Below are 23,783 nucleotides of genomic sequence, written 5' to 3'. Positions count from 1 at the left end.
TCCAGGCACCGTGACTGTGGATGTTCTTATATTTGTTATCCATGGCCCCTCCATGCTGTAGCTTCAGAGAGTGTTACACTGTGCAGGACCCTCCCACGTTGTACTGGAACTTCCTTTACTGCTGTGAGATTATAAGCAGAGGGAGAGGGAAAGTGCTGAAGGAGCAGAAGGAGAGGGGGAGACAGCAACAGTCTGTGAAGCTAAAGCACAGAGGGGCTATGGCAACGCCCCCAGTAGCCTTTCAGGCTCATCAGCACCATTTTCTAAGGTCCCGCGGTTGCATGTTCGTCGGATTTCCCGGCTTTTCGGGGATCCCACCGGGGATTGTGTCGCACGTGATCGGATTGTGTCGCACTTGGACGATCTGACGGTTTCGGACTAACATTCAAATTTGTGCCGCAAGCTGAGCACTTAGATACACCAGGAAGAAGAAGGTGAACTCCGGCGGACCGGAGCGGGGAGCGCCACATGCAGGATATCGGACGCACCATCTATGTGGATTGCTGCAGATGTGCATTCCGGATCCGGACGGGTTAGTAAATGTGCCCCTATGTATCCATGATATAGCAGCAATGGCTCATGGGGCCACAGATGACTACAACGCTGGGAGTCAGGGCCCCCACGGAAATCTTGGGAACCTGCCCGCCTTCAGAGGACAAAAACAAGAGTGTGAACGAGGCCTGAATAACAAAGAATGGGAACGTTCTGGTCACGTTGCGTCTAGTGGCCACGCATCAGCCGGTTTTCCGTCCCCCTTGTTCCTAATTGCCCGTGGCGAGCGCCACCCCCCCTTCTCCGTCTTATCTCGTGTTGCAGCTCCGTTGCTTATCTCGCAGACAAATAGCCTGCGCGCACGACTCAACCGGCTCGGGCATTTATCTCCCTGACATGTGCGTCCCTGTTTGTTTTCTCCAGCCTTGAGACATCAGCTCAATCTTCTGACATTATTTAAGCTGTGTCTGCTGGCGCGGTAACGTTCCCTCGTCTCCTCCCGGGGTATTAATCAATTTCTATGGCGCATTTATCACCGAGCGCAATAAATCCGCACTCATCAATGGCGATCGCCCGCTCCGGCACTGACAGAAATCTGCAAGACGGGAGAAGCCGGAAAAAGATACGATAGAAAGAAGAGGAATCATCTTTTAATCCCATTTGTTCCGCCGTCCTCCTCCGCACTTCTGGTGTCACCGCCGATACAAAGGGAGTCAATAAAATTGATCATTTTCAAAAGGAGCTGAAACGACTTTCTCCTCCAAGGATTTCCTGAGATCTTGACGGAAATGTCCATAAAGATGGTAAAAAAAAAAAAAAAAAATACAGTGTTAAACCCTGGGACATAAAAAAGGGGAAAAAAAACTAAACATACACACAAGGATCTACCCCCCCCCCCCCCAAAAAAAAATAACGCTGGAGCCATAATTAGACCTGCAAACATGTAGCGCAGTAAAAGCGTTTTCCAAGGATCCGTTTCCATGAGAATCAAAGTTTTTCTTTAGATAAGAAAATTGGGCAACAACTTCAGAAGTCACAAGTGGCCAAGTGCAATACTAGCTGGGGCAAAGATCTTAAGGAAATCTACCACCAGGATGAAGGATTGTAAGCCAAGCACACTGACATACTAGTATGTGCCCCCTCTGGCAGGATCTGCTCTTCTTTAGGCTTTCTATACTGTGTTTTTACACAAAAGCCTCTTAAAATTATGCAAATGATGCTGAGGGGTTCCAGGCTCCGCAAGTGTTAATGGAGCCTGGAGCCACTCATGCTCATTTGCATAATTTTTAAAACTTTTTTTGTTTAAAAACATGGGTATAGGAAGCTTAAAAAAGAGCAGATCCTGACAGAGGGGCACACACCAGTATGTCAGTGTGCTTGGTTTATAATCCTTCATCCTGGTGGTAGGTGTGCTTTAACAACTGGCAACCTTGTGGGGTCCTAATGGAGCCCCTGGATACACCTGTAATATACCTCAGGATGTCCCTAGCACAAACACAAAGCTCACAAGTCATAGATAGATAGATATGAGATAGATAGATAGATATGAGATAGATAGATAGATATGAGAGAGATAGATAGATACGAGATAGATAGATATGAGAGAGATAGATAGATATGAGAGAGATAGATAGATATGAGAGAGATAGATAGATATGAGAGAGATAGATAGATATGAGATAGATAGATAGATATGAGATAGATAGATATGAGATAGATAGATATGAGATAGATAGATAGATAGATATGAGATAGATAGATAGATAGATATGAGATAGATAGATATGAGATAGATAGATATGAGATAGATAGATGGATAATGGAGCCCCTGGATACACCTGTAATATACCTCAGGATGTCCCTAAGATAGATAGATATGAGATAGATATGAGATAGAAGATAGATATGAGATAGATAGATAGATAGATATGAGATAGATATGAGATAGATATGAGATAGATAGATAGATATGAGATAGATAGATAGATAGATAGATAGATATGAGATAGATAGATATGAGATAGATATGAGATCGATAGATAGATAGGAGATAGATAGATAGATATGAGATAGATAAATAGATATGAGATAGATAGATAGATAGATATGAGATAGATAGATAGATATGAGATAGATAGATAGATAGGAGATAGATAGATAGATAGATAGATATGAGATAGATAGATAGATAGATAGATAGATATGAGATAGATAGATAGATAGATAAATATTAGATAGATAGAAATGAGATAGATCGAAAGAAAGACATTGATATGAGAGATAGATAGATTTGATATAGATAAATAGATAGCTAGCTATAAGATGGATAGACGGACAGATAGATATGAGATAGATATATGGACATGACATGAGACATGAGCTACATAGATAAAAAGATTAGATGGACAGACAAATATGAGATTGACAGATATTGGACGGATAAATAAATCAAGATAAGGAATGTGAGATAGACTAGGTAGTGTCCATGTTGCATTAGTTTTCCATTGCTCCCATATACCCTTGTACATAGATATCCCGGATATCCAGATAGATCCTTACTCCCGGTGTAACACATCATACAGAACACATATCGCTCGTCAGATTTATTAGATACAAAATATGAGGAAACAATGAAATATTCACAAAATAAATCCTCCGTGTCCATAGTGGCAGAGATTATCCCTCCTCCGGTTCCCCTATGATGTGGAGCCGGCTCATCATCCCTGGGGTCACCTCCAGGATCTGTGTGGTCTGCCGTGGGTGCTCAGTACAGGGGGTGCAGTCTGTATCCTGCTGCTCTTGGCTCAGGTGTGTGGGTGCTCCCTGGTCCTCTGTGGTCCTGGTTGTGTCCCCAGGATGGGGCTGTGCATCCTCAGCTGTGTCCTTGTGCGTCTCCGTGTCCTCCACGACCTGTATGAGAGGCGCGGCCGCCTCCTCCGGGAGGGTCTCCTCGTCTGATGAGGTGGATTCAGTCTCTGATGAGTCAGAGGCGCTCGATGCCTCGGATGTAATGAGCGCTGGCGGCTGCCGGGGACTATTCTCTGATGCCTGGAGCTGTTTTTCTTCCTCTTGAACCAAAGCGGCGGCTTCCTCCAGCTCCGCCAGCTCCAGGCCCAGATCCGCCTTGGAGACGCTCGTCGCTCGCAGGCACTCTAATAAGCCACTCACTTTCTTAGATCTAGATTGGTAAAACAAAAAAGGAAAAAAAAAAAGTTATATAAAAGTAAAGGTGGAAAATTTCAGTGCAGTCATAGCAACAGGAGATTTTATTATTACGACTAGTGTCACTTTAAAACATTTATGACCACTGAATTAGGTGGGACATGTCCTCACACTGCTGTGCTCCCTGCATTCAAAAGTCCATCCTCTCTACTTGCAGCAACTGTGGCAGCATTTACTTATAACAGTGGGGGAGGCTGTAGAGAAGCTCTCTGCAGAGAGCACAGCAGTGTGAGGACATGCTTATAGTCTCGATGGAGACTGCAAATCCCTGGAAAGATGTATAATCATTCCTGCGTGCGTTTGTAGCAGGACTGTGATATAAGGATTTATATTCCAGGACTGTCCTCACACTGCTGTGCTCTCTGCAGCCATTGTTAAGCACTGTCCCTGGAGAGATGTGTAATTGTACATTTGTGTTTACTGTTAGTTATACTGTGATATATGGATTTATATTCCAGGATTGGGATGGAGTGTCCTCACACTGCTGTGCTCTTAGTCCTTGACACAGAACTTACCCAAAATCCCCTCCATTGCACTGAATGACTGTTGTAGTATTTAACCAAAAGCTGCAGATTTTTCTCAGGACGGAAGGAGAGGCTTCTGAAGAAGATCAATGCAGAGAGCACAGCAGTGTGAGGACAAACTACAATCCTGTAGTATGGATTCACATCTCCCAATCCTGCTGTTACCACACTTACACAATCAATCTCCAATGCCTGCCAACCTTTTACACCAGTGGGGCGTCCTTGATGACATCCGAGTCAAAAACTGCAGAGGATAGAGAGGTCCTCACCCAGCTTTTCTAGGGTCCCTTCCCCTATCCAGGCACAATTATGGCCTGCAAATCGCTAACTGGGTAGGGCTTTGATTTAGAAACTGGAAAACGGTAAGAGCCACCCCTTCAGATGTCATGACAACCTTCATAGAACGTGGAAGCATAAAGACTAATGGAGGTTTGATACTTTTGTGTCCCCCTGGCAGGTTCGGAGGATGTACCTGTGCTGTATATGATGTAACCCCCCCCCCCCCCCCCCCGAGGTGGTGACACATCTCCCCCAGGTTATACATTAACCCCCCTATGTATACAGACAAGGGCAGCGCACACGGTGGATGCAGCTGCCGCCTCTGGGGCTTAGTTCAGCTCCTGCGTCTCGTCTCTGGGTCAGGGTTGTCACTGATAAGACGTGCAAAATACTGAGGATTTCATTGGAAAGTCGACTTAAAGGGACGGAAAAAGTTCATAAACAAAAAATGGCACCGACACCGTCATATCGCATAACGTGATATCGTACATTTTTTTAGGTGACCGGCGTTGATTTTGTAACTTCTGCCCCATTTTCTCCCAGACATTGAGCCGGCAGCCGGAGGAGTCATTCCCTCTATATTAGAAGAGCGGATAAGATAAGACACGCCCACTCAGCCGGCCCCTAGGGAAGGGAATCCACAGGAATCTGGCACCTGGACTCTCCAAGGGACTTCTAATACTCTGTCTGTACGAGGGTCCTTCCCAATGAGTCCCGTAAATCATGTGAACGCCTGTTCTCCCTAATGCACAGAGCTGCAGGTCCAGCAGCGCCATAGAGAATGATTGGAGCAGCAGTACATAAAGTGAAAGAGGACATATACATTCCAGGATTGTAGCTTATCCTAGTGCACTTGAGATACGTCCTCACCCTGCTGAGTTCTGAGCTCTCTGCATTGATCTGCTTTACAGCTCTCCCTCCTTTGGACCCGTAGCAGCTACAACAGTCAAGCAGCGTTCGGAAAGGTATAATTACACTTCCCTCCAGCATTCATACCCAACATTGACTACAGACACAGCAGTGTGAGCTGGAAAAGCTACAATTCAGGAATATAAATTCAGCATTCACAGTCCTGCTGCTACTACTAAGAACAAATAGAAAAGTATAATTACATATCATTCAAGGCCCTATACCTAATAATATCTGCAATTCAGTGCACAGAGCACAGAAATGTGAGGACATACCCCTAGTGTACATGGAACAGCTACAATCCTGGAATATAAATCCATATTTCACAGTCCTGCAGCATCTAATACACACAAAGGTATAATAAGATATCTCTTAAAGTATAATACCTAACACTGGCTGCAGATAGCACAGAGCATAGCAGTTTGAGGACACATCCCCAGTTACAACACTGGAATATACACTCACCGGCCACTTTATTAGGTACACCTGTCCAACTGCTCGTTAACACTTAATTTCTAATCAGCCAATCACATGGTGGCAACTCAGTGCATTTAGGAATGTAGACATGGTCAAGACAATCTCCTGCAGTTCAAACCGAGAATCAGGGGAAGAAAGGTGATTTTGGGCCTTTGAATGTGGCATGGTTGTTGGTTACAGAGAATGGTCCGAAAAAGAAAAAACATCCAGTGAGCGGCAGTTCTGTGGGCGGAAATGCCTTGTTGATGCCAGAGGTCAGAGGAGAATGGGCAGACTGGTTCGAGCTGATAGAAAGGCAACAGTGACTCAAATCGCCACCCGTTACAACCAAGGTAGGCAGAAGAGCATCTCTGAACGCACAGTACGTCCAACTTTGAGGCAGATGGGCTACAGCAGCAGAAGACCACACCGGGTGCCACTCCTTTCAGCTTAGAACAGGAAACTGAGGCTACAATTTGCACAAGCTCATCGAAATTGGACAGTAGAAGATTGGAAAAACGTTGCCTGGTCTGATGAGTCTCGATTTCTGCTGCGACATTCGGATGGTAGGGTCAGAATTTGGCGTCAACAACATGAAAGCATGGATCCATCCTGCCTTGTATCAGCGGGTCAGGCTGGTGGCGCTGGTGTCATGGTGTCTTTGGGCCCCTTGGTACAACGCCACAGCCTACCTGAGTATTGTTGCTGACCATGTCCATCCCTTTATGAGCACAATGTACCCTGTAACATCTGATGGCTACTTTCAGCAGGATAATGCGCCATGTCATAAAGCTGGAATCATCTCAGACTGGTTTCTTGAACATGACAATGAGGTCACTGGACTCAAATGGCCTCCACAGTCACCAGATCTCAATCCAATAGAGCAGGGGTCGGGAACCTATGGCTCGCGAGCCAGATGTGGCTCTTTTGATGGCCGCATCTGGCTCGCAGCCGGGGCTCCTATCCAGGGGCGTAACTACAGCCGCAGCAACTGCTAAGATGCCTGCCAAGACCAGGGGCCCGTATTCCTCGTATGTCCGGGGCCCCTGTTGTGTCCCCGGCTGTAGTTATGCCCCTGGATGTAATCGGCAGAGCAGCGCAGGGTCCGCGGGGTTAATTCAGGGGCGGGCACCTCGGTCTCCCTCCCTGCAGCAGCCTCCTGTGTGAGAGAGGGAGGGGAGGAGACTGTCTGACTGCGGCCAATCCCGGGGCTGGATGTAGCAGCGCGGGAGATTCAGACAGAGGAGACCAGAGAGCTGCATACTCCAGAGACATCAGCACTGGAGACATCAGCACCTGAGGAGAAGGAGCCGGGGATCAGCCAGAGATAAGTGCTCCCTCCCCCCCAGTGTCCTGTCACACTCTGCCTTAACCCCTTAGTGTCCTGTATGCAGGAGCAGCTATGAAGCTCCTAAGTGTCCCTTACAGACCCCTCTGCATCATCCCCTCATATCTTCCCCCACCACTGCAATTCTACATTAATGTGAGGTTCTGCAGCGGTTGGCATCTGTATAGGGATGTTCTGCAGCGGTTGGCGTCTGAATGGGGATGTTCTGCAGCGGTTGGCGTCTGTATGGGGATGTTGTGCAGCGGTTGGCGTCTGTATGGGGATATTCTGCAGCGGTTGGCGTCTGTATGGGGATGTTCTGCAGCGGTTGGCGTCTGTATGGGGATGTTCTGCAGCGGTTGGCGTCTGTGTGGGGATGTTCTGCAGCGGTTGGCGTCTGTGTGGGGATGTTCTGCAGCGGTTGGCGTCTGTATGGGGATGTTCTGCAGCGGTTGGCGTCTGTATGGGGATGTTCTGCAGCGGTTGGCGTCTGTATGGGGATGTTCTGCAGCGGTTGGCGTCTGTATGGGGATGTTCTGCAGCGGTTGGCGTCTGTATGGGGATGTTCTGCAGCGGTTGGCGTCTGTATGGGGATGTTCTGCAGCGGTTGGCGTCTGTATGGGGATGTTCTGCAGCGGTTGGCGTCTGTATGGGGATGTTCTGCAGCGGTTGGCGTCTGTATGGGGATGTTCTGCAGCGGTTGGCGTCTGTATAGGGATGTTCTGCAGCGGTTGGCGTCTGTATAGGGATGTTCTGCAGCGGTTGGCGTCTGTATGGGGATGTTCTGCAGCGGTTGGCATATGTATGGGGATGTTCTGCAGCGGTTGGCGTCTGTATAGGGATGTTCTGCAGCGGTTGGCTCATGTATGGGGATGTTCTGCAGCGGTTGGCTCATGTATGGGGATGTTCTGCAGCGGTTGGCGTCTGTATAGGGATGTTCTGCAGCGGTTGGCTCATGTATAGGGATGTTCTGCAGCAGTTGCCGTCTGTATAGGGACAGTAAATTAATAGGGAATGTAAATTATCTAATTTTTATTTTACAGGGAATTACTATGGTTTTGGTCCAGTGGCGGCTTAGTACAGGGGGGGGGGGGGGACTCCTTGCTGTACTAATAACTGCTGGAGCCATTGTTCCGTCAGTGTCCCTTTAAACATATTGTACGGCTCTCGCAGAATTATATTTTAAAATATGTGGCGCATATGGCTCTCTCAGCCAAAAAGGTTCCTGACCCCTGCAATAGAGCATCTTTGGGATGTGGTGGAACGGGAGATTCGCATCATGGATGTGCAGCCGACAAATCTGCGGCAACTGTGTGATGCCATCATGTCAATATGGACCAAAATCTCTGAGGAGCTTCCAGCACCTTGTTGAATCTATGCCACGAAGAATTGAGGCAGTTCTGAAGGCAAAAGGGGGTCCAACCCATTACTAGCATGGTGTACCTAATAAAAAGGCCGGTGAGGGTAGATGCATATTTTACAGTCCTGCTGCCATCAACATACATAAAGGTCTGATTACACATCTCAACAGGGGCAATACCCAACACTGGCTGCTGGATTATACACAGGTCCTCCTTGTGTCCCTGCCAATCTGGATTGATTTAGGACACCCTCACATTCTTTAATAGATTTAAGTGAGACTTGCTTATAGCTCATTGAGAGTCTCATTGCAGAATCCCTCGAAATCCTGACTGCGCCCCTCTGGACTGTGGCCAGACCCTGTACCGCTCGGCGTATCCGGGTCTCATTCAGAACTCTGGCGAGGGATTATAAGCGTCCTGTCAAGCAGATACGTCATGTCCTAAGCTGCACTTTTTCCAGGGATCTGTTTGCAGTTATACGCAGCTGGATGTATCGGCACAATCTCATAGTGGGGGGTGCTCCGGGGGGAGATAATGGGGGGGGGGGGATGGAGGGTCTAATCCCACTTCCCTCTCATTCCATTCCGGTGACATTAGATTGGAAATAAAATGAACTCAACTGGGAAGAAAACAAACAACGTGCGGATCTGATATCAAGTATAACCCCTTGTTAGCTGGCTGTAAATTTGGGGCTGAGGGAAAAGGTTCAGCTAGAGCCTTGGGGATAAGGCGGCTTTAGGGGTCACCCCGCATGTATTCATCCACTGATAGGGAGAAGCAGACAACGATGTGCATTCTTCTGTAGGGTGTGATATTATAAGGGTTGTTATCTCACTTGTGGTGTGCCAAGGGTTGGGATCTATTTACAAAGATAAAGGGGGCTGAGGGGACCACCTATATACAGGAACAACCTGCCCCTCATATCAGGGCAGATAGCGAGACAGCACCCAGCTTTCCACAGACATGTATGATTAGTCACCCTTCATGAGGGTGCACATGCTGCAGATCTGTTACCGCAAATTTGGCTCGTTTTTAAGCAGTCCGTTAAAAACCACATGAGTTATTGAAAAGCCCATGCGTTTTTTTTGTAAACGCATCCGTTTTTGACAGGTTTGACCAATTAAAACTGATCAAAAACGGATGTGTTTACAAAAACCGCATGCGGTTTTTGAAAGACTGCTTAAAAACGGGCCAAAAACGCATTCAAAACGCCACGTGTGCCATCACCCTTACAGAAATCCATGTCAAAATACAACAATTCGGACGCACAGACCTCTGCTTGCAGCCAGTAAATGGAAACATGAGCGTGTCTATCTGACACAGGTCTGCATCATTATAACTGCGCACTTTACTTAACCAGACAAATATCTACTCCATAGATGTCAACATGCACGTAACTAAGAGGAGAAAAAAAAAAGAAAATTGGGGCCCATTTAAAAAAGAAAAAAAAAAAAGCCAATCACTGTACAGCTTTCATTTCTTAAGAGCAGGATACAAAATGAAACCTGCGCTATGATTGAGCAACCAAGCCTGCTTCTCTGTTAGGCAGTTTCATAAACAACCCCTGGTGTCCGCTAGGCCTCGTTTCCCATAGCAACCAATCACAGCCGTGCTTCCCTCTCTTACACTGCTCTACAGAAATGAAAGCTGCGCTGTGATTGGTTGCTAAGAAATTCTAGAGCTGTAATTGATAGAGGAGATGTATCAATAATAACAAAGGCTCACACAATACTATAAAACTCATTTGCAGGACATTTTAAGCCTTTTCCTAATCATTTTAGAGAACAATTTCATACGCTTCAACCCCTTATAATAAAAAGGCTAAAATTGGCATAAAGGCGCCCATTCCAAACAGCACATTTGGTGCGCCCCATGCCCTCCATTGCTTTGGCTGGGTTTATCACAGCCTGGTGCTCGATTTATCTCCCGCCTTGTATCTATTTTCTTCACTATAATCACTTCTGTTCCCTGCCCGAGTCTGCAGCGCTGCCGAGCGTCGTCTACTGCTGCCATGTTGCTGCCAGGCGCAGAATCCTGATCAAACAATTGTTTTCTGTGTACATTATAATTACTGGCGTCTGTGATATCCCACAATGAAAAGGCTGCATTGTGCCAATCAATGCCAGGGAGCGCCAAGCGGCTGCAGAGTCTGAACACAAGGCACTTGTAGGAAAACCAAGAGATCCCTGCGCCAAAGAGGGTACAATGTCTAGCAATGCCAACGGTAAAGGTATGAGAGGTGAAGATGCCAGTCTTAGCCTTGAGGAATATGTAGTCAGTGCCAGTGATGCCTCCACTTCAAAGGAAGTCAGAATAATAATCCAATTATAGGAGAATGTGCCAGGCAATATCATACATAATACATGCAATGCCAGGAAAAGGGGATTATGGGGAATGGCACGTATATACCAGGATAAGGTGATTACAAAAATATAGTCATTGTTGATGGTGGAGAGGTCACAGTTGTAGTGGTCAAAAGTGGCAAGATCAGGAACCAAGAGGAGATGGATTGGATTTGGCTAGGTCCACAAAAATACTATACAGATCCCAGTCCATACCAGGACCTAATGACCTAAAAGGAAAGGATCAGAAGGTGCCCTGTGGTATCCAGACCAAGATAGTAGCAGCAGTAGCTCTTTCAAGTCCCGTATGGTGCAGTCTCCATGGATCAGACGTGTTGTGCAGATGTTTCGTCAGAATGGATTAGGTGGCCAAGTCGTCGCTTTGATCTTTGTCCTGTTGCTCAGACCATTATGACGAATTCTCTTCCTTCAGTAGGCACCTCTGGCACAAGGAGTCATACTTAGTCTGTCCAATGTGTAGGTAGGTGGCAAATGTCACCGTGACCTCCACATGATGCCTGGAGCCAAAATTTCTTAGCAGGACCTTATCCAGAGCATAACACAGCCTCTTACCAGTATCTTCTACTCACAGTGCATCCTAGTGTCACGTCTTCATGAGATAAGTGACACACATGCAACCAGTCATCCCTAGGAGCTAAAGAAAGATCAGAACAGCCCACCATCTTCTATCGCACCATAACTTAATTGTGCAATCTGTTATTGGCCATTTTATTTATTAGACATGGTGCCCGGTAGCCTAGACTTAACTCCCCACAATTCAAGTGACCATCCACGATCCCGTCACTAATTCTCCTTCCATAGACCAATTCCATTACCCTACAAGGCCTGTCATCATGATGTTCCAAACCCAGTAGTCACCTACAAATTTTCATATGCCCCCTCCCAAGGCCACTATCTCAAGTTGTAAAGTTCTCTCCAAGCCATGGGATGGTGGTGGTGGGGGGGGGGGATAACTTGTGGATTGGTGGGCATCCAAGTACTGGAACCCACCGATCAAAAAAGGAGGTCGAACAAGTTACCGACACAACATGTTGTGTCAATCTGTTAACATGGTGATAGAGGGGAAATGTGTATCAAGATGTGTATGGCCTGTGTACAATTCTGTACAACGTAACCCTCCAAACCCTCTGCGACTTCCTGCAGCAGCAGATCTTCTCATCGCTCTCATATCCTCTGCAGCGGCGCTCAGTAACCTCCGAGGCACGGCGCACTGACAGCCGAGCAATCAGCACATAATGTAATAGACAAGTCCCAGGAGGACGCGGCGGAGGTGCACAGTCTCTCGGCTGAATGGCTTTTAAGAGCTTCATATTTTCTCTCCCGGGAGGATAATCATTTAACATGTCACAAAACTTTCTGCTCCACAACCTAATAGGATTTTTGTTCTTCCCCGTGATCTCTGCTTAGAAGCCACGACCTGCTTATATAAAATATACATAAAGACTCTACAGAGGAACATACAATTATCGGCTACCGACTTACTCTAAGCACCACCTTAAATATTCAGGGTTTTTATAATTATTTTTAGCAGTTGCGGGTCTGTTTTCTGCTACGGTTCCATGGCCTCTGCAATGAGGGGGAAACTCATTGAAAACTGAGTTATTATGGAGTTCAGTGTATAAACTGTATGCATGCAGCTCCCCCTAGTGGCGACTGTAAGCAGGACTTTTTAAATTTTTCTTCATAGCGGGCAGAGCTACGACTTCCCTCCTATGACACAAGATATACAGATGTAGTAGTGCCCGTAGAGGTCCTTCTGGCCTGATGTCAGAGCTGATCAGATGTCTTCTACCTGATGCATACTCCCTCCTGTCACTGCATAAGTCTAATACATAGACTGAGGCCATGTATGAGAATGTAACATAATCCCCCACCAATGTGCACAACATAAGTTTCACACAGACAACATGGGAGAAATACTGCAGCTGCATCCCCCTCCTCCAAAGGTATTAAATACTTTTTTTTTGCTTTAGACAAGTTATTAGTGAATAAGGTGATTTAGAACATTTACAAAGAGGAAAAGTGAAACTACAGGCGGACAGAAGCGGAGGAAGATGTCTCTTTGCCCTAAGAAGAAACTAATGTCAAGGCTTTGAAGGGCGGATGTCTTCCTAGTTTGATATCAAAAGTCTCCTCCCTCTCACAGCAATAGCTTAATACAAAGGATAATAGTGAGAATGTAACATGATCCCTACCAATCCCACAACATGAGTCTTGTACATAAGTCAAGGCAGTGAGAGGGTAACATGATCCCTACCAAATCCACAACACAAGCCTTATACATAAGCCAAGACAATGAAAGGAGAACATGATCCCTACCAACACTCAATCCCACAACTTAACTCTTACAATGAGGAAAAACAAAATTTCACCTACATCCCCTCCATTTTTGGCGACTAACCGTAGAACTGCCTGCTACTGGAAGAGGAGAAAGATGCATCTTCTTCCTTACAAGATAAATTAACCCCATTAAGGAGCCGTGATCTTCCTTTCCAGGGTTGAAGACATGAGATGGCTCCTCCCCTATGACCCATTCCCCTTCTCACTCACACTGTAGGAGAAACACTGCAGCTGCATCCCCCTCCTGCCCCTTACTCCATGTCCACTTGTTACTTGCTATAGTCAAGAGTTTTGGAGAGTGAAGTGTTGCACATTTACACAGAGCCTACAACGGATGAAGGGGAAATAAAGGCAGCACAAAGGGGGAAAAATATTCATTTCCGCTGTAATATATTAAAGTATTGTATTCTTTGTCCGTATGTGGATGAGGATTTCATGAGCGCAGTCAGGTGGGTGCATTAGTTTTCCAGAACACGTCAGGTTATCCCCTTCACGTACACATCCCACATCATAACTGGGTCTGTTCTGGGGGAAATCTCCGAGCCTAATGAAACGCAGTTGTTCCTGGATTGGCCCTTTAATTTGTATTTAATGAGGTTAGGCGAGGACAGCGCGAGGTACACATGTAACCAATTTACAGATCTGAATGGTACCTTTTAGTCAGACAGGAAAAGATTTTTCCCTCTTTCTTTATAGGACAAGAAAAAAAAACCTTGAACTTCATGACTCTAATGGATTGCTGAAAATACGGATTATTTAGCAGTTTTGCATTAAATCTCCCCAGGAGGGCAAATAAAGTTCAGAGTGAATTGGGAAATGTATAAAAAAAAAAAAAAAATCTACCAAGTGACCCCCCCTCCCCTTCCCCAAAGCAATGTGTAGGGCACGTTACAAGCCTTCCAGACATACCTACAGCAATCTGTTATTTTAGAGGATTTCTGCTTTTACCTTTAAGCAAATTAACGTTTCGATGCAACAGGGGCGGGGCCATGTCTGTGGGTGCACCTGCTTTTTCTATACAGTCATTCTACTTCAAGTAATGCTGATCATTGGGTAAGAGAGAAGAGAGGAGCAGATTAAAAGAAAGAACAAATGGTGCACTGAAAGACACGGCTCCGCCTCTAGAGCACAAAGAAGCAAAATTTGCATAAAGAAAAAAATGGATAATAACTTCTATAGCACATGTACTGTACATCAGCAGATGAGCTGGGGAACGACTGAATGTATGGTTTAAAATCCTTGGTTTCCTTGGCAAAAAATGGGTTGAATCCTGCTGCAGCCAGTTTTCTTACAGCCAAACAAAAATGGCAAGATCCATTTTTGGTTGGATCCTGCTGTAGCCAGTTATCTTATAGGCAAGCAAGAGATTTCAAGGAGGGGGCTGGATCCTGCTGCAAACAAACAAAATATGGCCAGAAGGGGTTGGATCCTACTGCAGCCAGTTATCTTACATCCAAACAAAAGATGGCAAGAAAGGGGGTGGGGATCCTGCTTTAACCTGTTATCTTACAGCCAAAAAAGGGATTGGATCCTGCTGCAGCTAGTTATCTTACAGCCAAACAAAAATGGCAAGAAGGGGTTGGATCCTGCTGTAGCCAGTTACCTTCCAGCCAAACAAGAGATGTCAAAGAGGGGCTGGATCCTGCTGTGGACAAACAAAACATGGCCAGAAGGTGGTTGGATCCTGCTGCAGCCAGTAATCTTACAGCCAAAATAAAAGATGGCAAGAAGAGGGGGCTGGATCCTGCTGCAGCCAGTTATCTTATAGCCAAACAAAAATGGCAAGAAGGGGGGACTGGATACTGCTGCAACCAATTATCCTACATCCAAAAATGGCAAGAAGGGGGTTAGACTCTGCTACAAACAAACAAAACATGGCTAGAAGGTGGTTGGATCCTGCTGCAGCCAGTAATCTTACAGCCAAAATAAAAGATGGCAAAAAGAGGGGACTGGATCCTGCTGCAGCCAGTTATCTTACAGCCAAACAAAAGGAGACAAGGAGGGGGTGGACCCTGCTTCAACAAGTTATCTTATAGCCAAACAAAAATGTCAAGAAGGGAGTTGGATTCTGCTGTAGCCAGTCACTTAAAAGCCAAACCGGAGATGTCAAGGAGGGGGCTGGATCCTGCTACAGACAAACAAAAGATGGCAAGAAGGTGGTTGGCTCCTGCTGCAGCCAGTTATCCTACAGCCAAACAAAAGGAGACAAGGAGGGGGGGCATTCTGCTGCAGCCAGTTATCTTTCAGCAAAAAAAAGATGGCAAGGAGGTGGTGGATCCTGCTGCAACCAGTTGTTTTACAGCCAAACAAAATATGGCAAGGTGGGGGTTGAAAAGCATCATATGTTGATATGGATCTGAAATTCTTATATACAAAAACTCAATTAGAATAACAGACCCATCCACAACTCCGGAGGAGGAGTCACCAACATCAACTAACCTACTTACTGATGCTTTTCAGGTATTCTAATTACAAAAAAAGCTAGAAAAAGTTGAAAATATTAAAAAATAATAATAATAATAAAAAATCAGTGCACCCTTTAACAATCCCTGCAAAACAGACTCCAATCACATAGAAAACCCAACCCTTTGCCTAGTTTCTCTCTATGACCTGCAGGCACAATCCTCATAACCTTTAGTGGAGATCTGCGCCAGTCCATGCACATTATTATATTGTATCATACTGCGGTCGTATCGCGTATACGCGTGCGGCTCAGGTTGCAGGATGCAGAACACTCCTGCATCCATGCACCGCTGTCGCCAGGTCTCTCCTCACCGCCGCTGGTTACACTCTATAAAAAGTACTGAGTCCCTGGGGCGATATGAAGGTTAGCAGGTTATCACCACCAAGGTCAGAGCCAGGTAATAAAGCTAGAGAAGCAACTAATGGCCATTAAAAGACAAGTCGTTAGTCCTGGGTCATTATCTTTGATTCCGGCAATAGAGAGAAAGGCGCTCAGGGCCATCCGGCAGAGCGACCCCATCACTGGACGGAAGCGGTCATAGATATACACCACCAGCAATGTGAGTACACGCTTGTAATCTTAGAATGAGACCTACAGCTAAAACCAGCATAAGATCCCATTAATGCAAATAGGGCCCACCCCTACAGCACACGCAGACTGATTTGTATATACATTAAAAGAGGAGTTTCTGGCTTTTTCCGTTTTTTGGTACATTTCAGATTATATTAAACCTCTTTATGAACATAGTATTGATTTTGAAGGCATTTATGCGCCAGATGTATGCGCCATTAAAATTGTAGCAGCCAGCCGCCACCACTAGGGGGAACTCATTCAATATAGATGCATACAGCTCCCTCTGAACTCAATTATAAACCTATGCAGCTAACCTCACCGAAAATAGTAGGGAGCCCTCAAATATCCACATAATCTGGTATAACCCGACAATCCCGACATCTGATAATATGGCAACACCTAACAATCCAGATATCAAATAATATGGCAACACCTGACAATTCAGATATCGGATAATCTGGCCACACCTAATAATCCAGATATCGGATAATCTGGCCACACCTAATAATCCAGATATCAAATAATCTGGCCACACCTAATAATCCAGATATCAAATAAAATGGCAACACCTGATAATCCAGATATCAAATAATCTGGCAACACCTGACAATCCAGATATCGAATAATCTGGCCACACCTGATAATCCAGATATCGATTAATCTGGCAACACCTGACGATCCAGATATCTGATAATCTAGGATACTGGATCTGATAATCTAGGATCCAAATACAGGATAATCTGGAAACTTCCAGTTTTCTGTCCAGTCCTACAGCATAATCTGAACTTTCACTTCATCAGTGCAGTCCACAGATTACAAGACTCTAATAAGAAATACTAATCCAAAATATATGATCATCCAGATTATCAGAGTTTTCCTGCTCCTCTGCGTGTATACACAGTGATGTATTATATAATCCCGCCTGTTGGGTTTAATCTGAGCAGCAGCTGCATTGCAGGTAGAAGACATCCAGACGCGCGGGGGCTGTGCACTATATGTCAATAATCCATATATCTCTGTAGCCACCCAGAGAGATCAGATCCAGGCCTGGATACCACAGAGCGGCCGGCGAGCGCTCCCGTACATAAGGAAAGCGCTTCCCTGCCAAATACACTTGTAATAAAAGCTCTTCCACAGCTCCAGTCTTACGCTGCCAAATTCATCTTCCTCGCACAGACTGCGTCTTGTGTCTATGCCAAGGTAAATATGTCTGCAAGACGTGCGAAGCTCCGATACACAGAGACGCGGAGCGGTAATGGCGGCAGGCTCAGACCGACACCGTATTACACACCATGGCACCGCCGACCTGACCCTCCGCAGGGGATAGGCCTAGTAATGTGCAGCACAGGAACACCCCAATATATACTGAGGTACTGTCCTGGCCCGCAACACCTGCCCCGTAATCCCACCAAATTATATAGATAGGATAATGGATTATTCGTGTGTCTAGGAGCTTCACTTATAGCGTTTGCGACATGACCTTTAAGTGACAGACAGCAGCAGGTGGAGGCAAAAGGCCAGAAAACTGCAAAATGTGCAGAAAATTGTGAATTAGATTACTCACCGGTAATTCTATTTCCGTTAGTCCACCATGACGGCCCAACCTGGAGGATGCCCCTTGACCTCTGCAGGGACAGGAAGAAGAGAGGTTAAATGCTCCCCCCCTTGCATCCTCCCGCCAGTGATTACAAAATAACCATGCTGAGGAAGATACAACCAGATTTATTTAGTATGTTTGCTCCACATACAAAGGAAAATTATCTGGAAATAACAACACAAAGAAAGGAATAAATCCAGCTGGGAGGGAAAATATATAGGCCGTCATGGTGGACTAACGGAAATAGAATTACCGGTGAGTAATCTAATTCACAATTTCCGCTTCGTCCCCCATGACGGCCCAACCTGGAGACTTACAAAATTAGTAAGCTTTTTTAGGGAGGGATTACAGCCTGTAACACCTTGCGTCCAAATGATAGGTCTTTTGACAAGTGCAAGTCCAGCCTATAATGCTTGGAGAATGTCGTGGATGAAGACCACGTTGCAGCTCTGCAAATCTGATCTAGTGACGCTCCTCTTCTTTCCGCCCAAGAAGTGGACATAGCCCTGGTCGAGTGAGCTCGGATTCCCGCTGGTATCGGGCTTTTCTGTAGGTCGTAACATGAGGCAATTGCCAGTCTCAGCCATCTTGCAATAGTCGCCTTCGACGCCTTCCTCCCCTTATTTTTCCCCTGAAATTGGATGAAAAGGTTAGAGTCAATACGCCAGGCCTCTGTAATCTGTAGGTATTTTAGGACAGAACGTCTTACATCCAAAGAACTCCATTCGCGTTCTCTTGCCGAAGAAGGGTTCTCACAGAAGGAGGGTAGGATAATCTCCTGATTCCTATGAAAATCGGAAACCACCTTGGGAACAAAATTTGGATCCAACATCAAAACAATTCTATCATCTAGAATTTTCATGTAGGGTTCCCTAATTGATATAGCCTGAAGTTCACCTAACCTTCTAGCAGAAGTGATGGCTATCAGGAAAACTGTCTTAAGTGTCAGGTTTTTAACACTGGAGGAATCAATAGGTTCAAATGGTTCCTTCATTAAGGCATTCAAAACTAGAGTTAAGTCCCATGCTGATGATTTTTTGACAGTCTGAGGCTTTAACCTAGAGGCAGCTTTAATAAATCTCTTGACCCACCTGTGCTCGATGAGAGGCTGGTCGAAGAAGACACTAAGCGCCGACACCTGGACCTTCAGGGTGCTGGTAGACAAACCCAACTCCAAACCCTTCTGAAGAAATTCAAGCACCTGCAAAATATTAAGGTTAGCTTGGGAAGGTGGACTGTCCTTACAGAAGGAACAGAACCTCTTCCATATCTTATGATAGATGGCAAAGGTGACTGGTTTTCTACTTGCCTTCAGGGTCTTGATGACTTCAGATGAGAGTCCCTGAGAGCTTAAGAAGCTGGATTCAGGATCCAGGCAGACAGCTGTAATTTCCCTGGGTTTGGATGATGGATTGGACCCTGATGTAGAAGGTCCTCTGATGGCGGAAGAATGACTGGATTCTCTGGTGACATCTTCTTCAAGAGTGGGTACCAGCTTTTCTTCGGCCAGTTCGGGCAGATGAAGATGGCTCTGGTATTTTCCTGAAATATTTTCCTCAGGACCCTGGCGATCAGGGGAATTGGGGGGAAGGCGTAGACTAGTGGAATGTCCCAGGAGTGAGAGAAGGCGTCCAGCCGTTCCCTGTTCTCCCCTTTTTCCAGAGAAAAATAATGCAGGCATTTGGTATTCTCCCTTGTTGCGAACAAGTCCACTAGAGGATAACCCCACAAAGATGTTAGCCCTTGGAAGATCTCCTCCTTGAGGCTCCACTCGTTTGGTAGGATCTTTCTTCTGCTTAGAAAGTCTGCCCTTGAATTCTCCGTGCCCTTTAGATGAGTGGCAGAAATTGACAGAGTGTGTTGTTCTGCCCACGAAAATATTTTCCGAGCTAGGGTACTCAGGAGAGGAGACCTGGTTCCTCCTTGTCTTTTTATGTAGGAGACCGTAGTTGTATTGTCTGATAGAATTAGGAGGTGTTGGTGGGCCAGAAGAGGAGTGTTCGCGCTGAGTGCTTCCCATACTGCTTGCAACTCGCGGAAATTTGAGGATCTTCTTGTAATCTCCTCTGTCCAGGTACCCTGGGAAAATTGCTGAGGCATCACTGCCCCCCAGCCCCTCTGGCTCGCGTCTGTCTGGATTGGGATGTAAGGGCTGTTTGACCAGAAGATCCCTTTCCTCAGATTTCCGTCTTCCAACCACCATAGCAGGTCCTCCTTGACGGCAGGTGGGATTGGGATTTTCCTGTCCAGATCCTCCTGTTTCCTGTTCCAGGATCTTAAGATCCATCCCTGGAGTATTCTGGAATGGGCCTGACACCAGGCTACCGAGGAGATGCAGGCTGTTAGGGAGCCCAGAATCTTCATAGCTTCTCTGATAGAGATCACTGACTTTCTCCTGAACCTTGTTATCAGATCCTTGATGTGGTCTCCCTTGTCCTGTGGAAGGAACGACATTTGGTAAACTGAGTTCAGGTTTACACCCAGGAATTTCCTCACAGTAGCTGGGGAAAGTTCTGACTTCTGGTAGTTTACTATCCATCCCAGTCTTTTTAAGGTTTCTAGGGTGAGATCTCTGGAGAAGAGTAAGCTCCCCCTGTCTTGGCCAACAATAAGCAGGTCGTCTAGGTACGGGACGATCAGTACGTCCTGTAGTCTGAGAGACGCCACCACCTCTGCCATCACCTTTGTAAAGGTCCTTGGTGCAGAAGATATTCCGAAGGGGAGTGCACAGAATTGAAAGTGTAGTGTAGCACCCTCTGGAGACAAGACAGAAAACCTTAAAAACCTTTGTGAGAAATGGTGTATAGGGATGTGATAATATGCATCCTTTAAGTCTATAGTGCACATTAATGCATCTTGGTGAATAATGTGTGTGGCTGATCTTACCGACTCCATCCTGAATTTCCGGTAGATGATGAACTCGTTGAGACCTCTCAGGTTGATGATTAGTCGGTTTGTGCCATTCGGTTTCTTTACCAAAAAAAGAGAAGAGTAAAAACCGGATTTCTCTTGATCCTGTGGAACAGGTATAATCACTCCAGAAGACAAAAGAGAAGCTACTTCTTGCCATATTAAGCTGTGGGATGTAAGTGACATGGAAGGTGAAGGTGGCATATATTTCGTAGGGGGAAGTCTGAGGAATTCGATGTTGTAACCATGCAGTAATATATCTAAGACCCAGGGATTTGAAGTGACCTTTGTCCATTCTCCTCTGAATCTTAGCAACCTTCCCCCTACTATGGCATCATTGTTTTTTGTTTCTATTAGGGTCTGTTGGGGTGGAGAACAGAAACCCTCTCCCTTTACCTCCTTTCGGGTAGCTCCAGCGTCCCCTTTTCCCTTTATCCTTGTAGGAATCCTTTTTGAAGTCCCGAAAGGGCTGCTTCTTGGGTAACGATCTCTCAGGGAAGCCCTTTTTCTTATCTGATGCTCTCTCAAGTATAGCATCCAACTCTGGGCCAAACACAAACTCCCCTGAGAAGGGAAGACTGCACAGCTTTGCCTTGGATCTGATGTCCCCGTTCCACTGTTTTAGCCACAGCGCCCGTCGGGTAGAGTTAGTAAGTGCTCCCTCCTTTGAAGCGAAACGAATTCCCTCGGCGGCAGAATCTGCGAGGAAGGCTGTTGCAGATTTCAGCAAAGGAAAGTTCTCCAAGATAGTTGATCTCGGAGTCCCCTCCTTGATGTGGGATTCCAACTCATTCAGCCAGTACAGCAAGTTCCTTGCGACTGAGGTGGAAGCTAAGTTAGTTTTCAGACTGAGCATGGAGGTCTCCCAGGCCTTTCTCAACAGGGAGTCAGACTTCCTGTCCATAGGGTCCTTTAATTGGGCCGCGTCCTCAAAAGGAAGGTCAGTCTTCTTAACTATTTTGGTAACTTGCACATCCATCTTTGGACAAGTGTCCCATACTTTAGACTCCTCGGGCTCGAAAACAAGTCTCTTTTTAAAGTTTTTGGACACGATAACCCTTTTTTCTGGCTCTTGCCACTCCTCAGAAACCAGCTCCTTTAACGTGTCATTCAGGGGAAACACCCTCTGGCGTTTTGCCTTCAGTCCCCCAAATAGTTCCTCCTCTTTAGATCTAGGGGGAAGAATCTCCTCGATTTCCAAGGTCTGTCTAATTGCTTTTAAGAGACCATCGAGTTCCTCAAACTGAAACAGATGACGTGAATCTTCTGTTTTTTGTGAATCCGTAGGATCATCATCTTCTACGTATGAGCAAGAGGGAGCTTCAGAATCATCCCCCCCCTCAGATATAGAAGAATCCGGCTCCACTCTAGGTTTCTTACTCGGTGGAGGCCTAGACGTAGCAGCGGCCACTGAAGAGCTTATTTTCTCCTCGATAAACCCCTTTAATTCATCTAAGAATGATGTCTTTTCCTCTCTCATAAAATTGTCGATGCAAGACTTGCAAATCGGCTTTTTGTATGAGTCGGACATAGAGTGGGCACACATGTTACACTTTCTAAGCCGGCTTTTCTCGGGTTTTTCAGACCTGCTCGTCTTATCCCCTTTATCCTCCTTGCCTTTCGCTTTAGACCCTTGGTCTTTCTCCTGAAAGGGCAAGCGGAGGATAATAAATGACCCACTATTTTACACACAGTAAAAAACCCAAACCTGCACAAGAATCCCACTTACAGAAACCGGAGGATGCAGGAGGGTAGGGTCTGCCTCGTCAGCCATCATAAGAGCCGTGGAAGCGCACAGGAAAATTTCAGAAATACACAGCACAGGAAACCAGCACCGCAGCGTCACGCACAGATCTTAGACCTGAGATCAGCGTGACTACCTGCTCCAGGTGACGTTAAATACCTTAATGGGGAGCCCATCCCCCTGTAGAATTCGTCTGCGCCGCGCTCCCGTTCCCAGGGATGCATTGCGGTCCTGTGAGCCGCCACTTCCGGTCGCGACCGGAAGTCGTCATCGGACCTCGGGGGACGCCGGGAAATGTAGTTTTTTCGGCCGCCGCGCGCTCACACACGGATCGCGGAGCGGCGGCCAGGACGAACGGACTGGAAGGGCGGCGAAAGGGAGGACACAAGGTCGACCGAACGCCCCAGCCCGCCGGGATTTAGCCAGCCAGGACTACCCGTAAGTTTACTTCGTCCCCCCCCCCCCCCTGGAGGAGAGAGGGCACCTCTCTTGTCCTGCCTCGGCAGGGACAGGAAGAACACTGGCGGGAGGATGCAAGGGGGGGAGCATTTAACCTCTCTTCTTCCTGTCCCTGCAGAGGTCAAGGGGCATCCTCCAGGTTGGGCCGTCATGGGGGACGAAGCGGAAAATATGATTATTATTACTGCGTCAATAAGTAGTGAACCATCCGCAGAGCAACAATACACGGAGAACGCGGTCAATACTGTAGAGCAACACCAGAGAGACTCAGTGTCCATCAGTCTGCCCTCCTCATCCTTTCTGCCTTCCCACCCTTCATATCAGTTTGTCCATCCCTCACCCTCTTCCTGACTTTCCATTCATGCACCCGGCCCTCTGTGCCCCTTTATCTATCAATCTATCCTTGTTCCCCTTCCTAGATCCTCCATCCATTCCTCAGTGTCCCTTTATTCATCCAACCATCATTCAGTGCCCCTCCATCCATCCTGCCCTCCCTCAGTGCCCTTCCATCCACCCATCCATCCTTCCCTCCCTCAGTGCCCCTCCATCCATCCTGCCCTCCCTCAGTGCCCCTCCCATCTGTCCTGCCCTCCCTATGTGCCCCTCCCATCTGTCCTGCCCTCCCTACGTGCCCCTCCCATCAGTCCTGCCCTCCCTCAGTGCCCCTCCCATCAGTCCTGCCCTCCCTCATTCAGTGCCCCTCCATCCGTCCCTCCCTCATTCAGTGCCCCCCCATCCCTCCCTCAGTGCCCCCCCATCCCTC

General features: G+C 46.6%; 2 protein-coding genes across 3 annotated transcripts in view; both read right to left on the bottom strand.

Annotated features, from left to right (window-relative positions):
* Positions 1-3,080: 3,080 nt before the first annotated feature.
* Positions 3,081-23,783, bottom strand: part of SHQ1 (SHQ1, H/ACA ribonucleoprotein assembly factor) — a 67,176-nt gene continuing 46,473 nt past the window's right edge. For both annotated transcript variants that reach the window (XM_072126875.1, XM_072126874.1), the window contains exon 12: positions 3,081-3,670. In XM_072126875.1, the coding sequence (XP_071982976.1) occupies positions 3,169-3,670 (502 nt within the window). In that variant the 3' untranslated portion in view covers positions 3,081-3,168. The remainder of the gene's footprint in view (positions 3,671-23,783) is intronic.
* LOC140103951 (uncharacterized) lies at positions 16,509-21,112 on the bottom strand. Its single transcript, XM_072127267.1, has 2 exons — positions 18,617-21,112; positions 16,509-18,538 (listed from the first exon to the last, which is right to left on the bottom strand). Exons 1-2 carry the CDS (start codon positions 21,110-21,112, stop codon positions 18,242-18,244), a joined length of 2,793 nt encoding a protein of 930 aa, XP_071983368.1. The 3' UTR covers positions 16,509-18,241.

The sequence above is a fragment of the Engystomops pustulosus genome, chromosome 10 (assembly GCF_040894005.1).
Source record: "Engystomops pustulosus chromosome 10, aEngPut4.maternal, whole genome shotgun sequence".
In the NCBI taxonomy this organism is placed as follows: Eukaryota; Metazoa; Chordata; class Amphibia; order Anura; family Leptodactylidae; genus Engystomops; species Engystomops pustulosus.
Note: the sequence above shows the minus strand (reverse complement) of the source record. Positions and strands in the feature narration are given on the sequence as shown.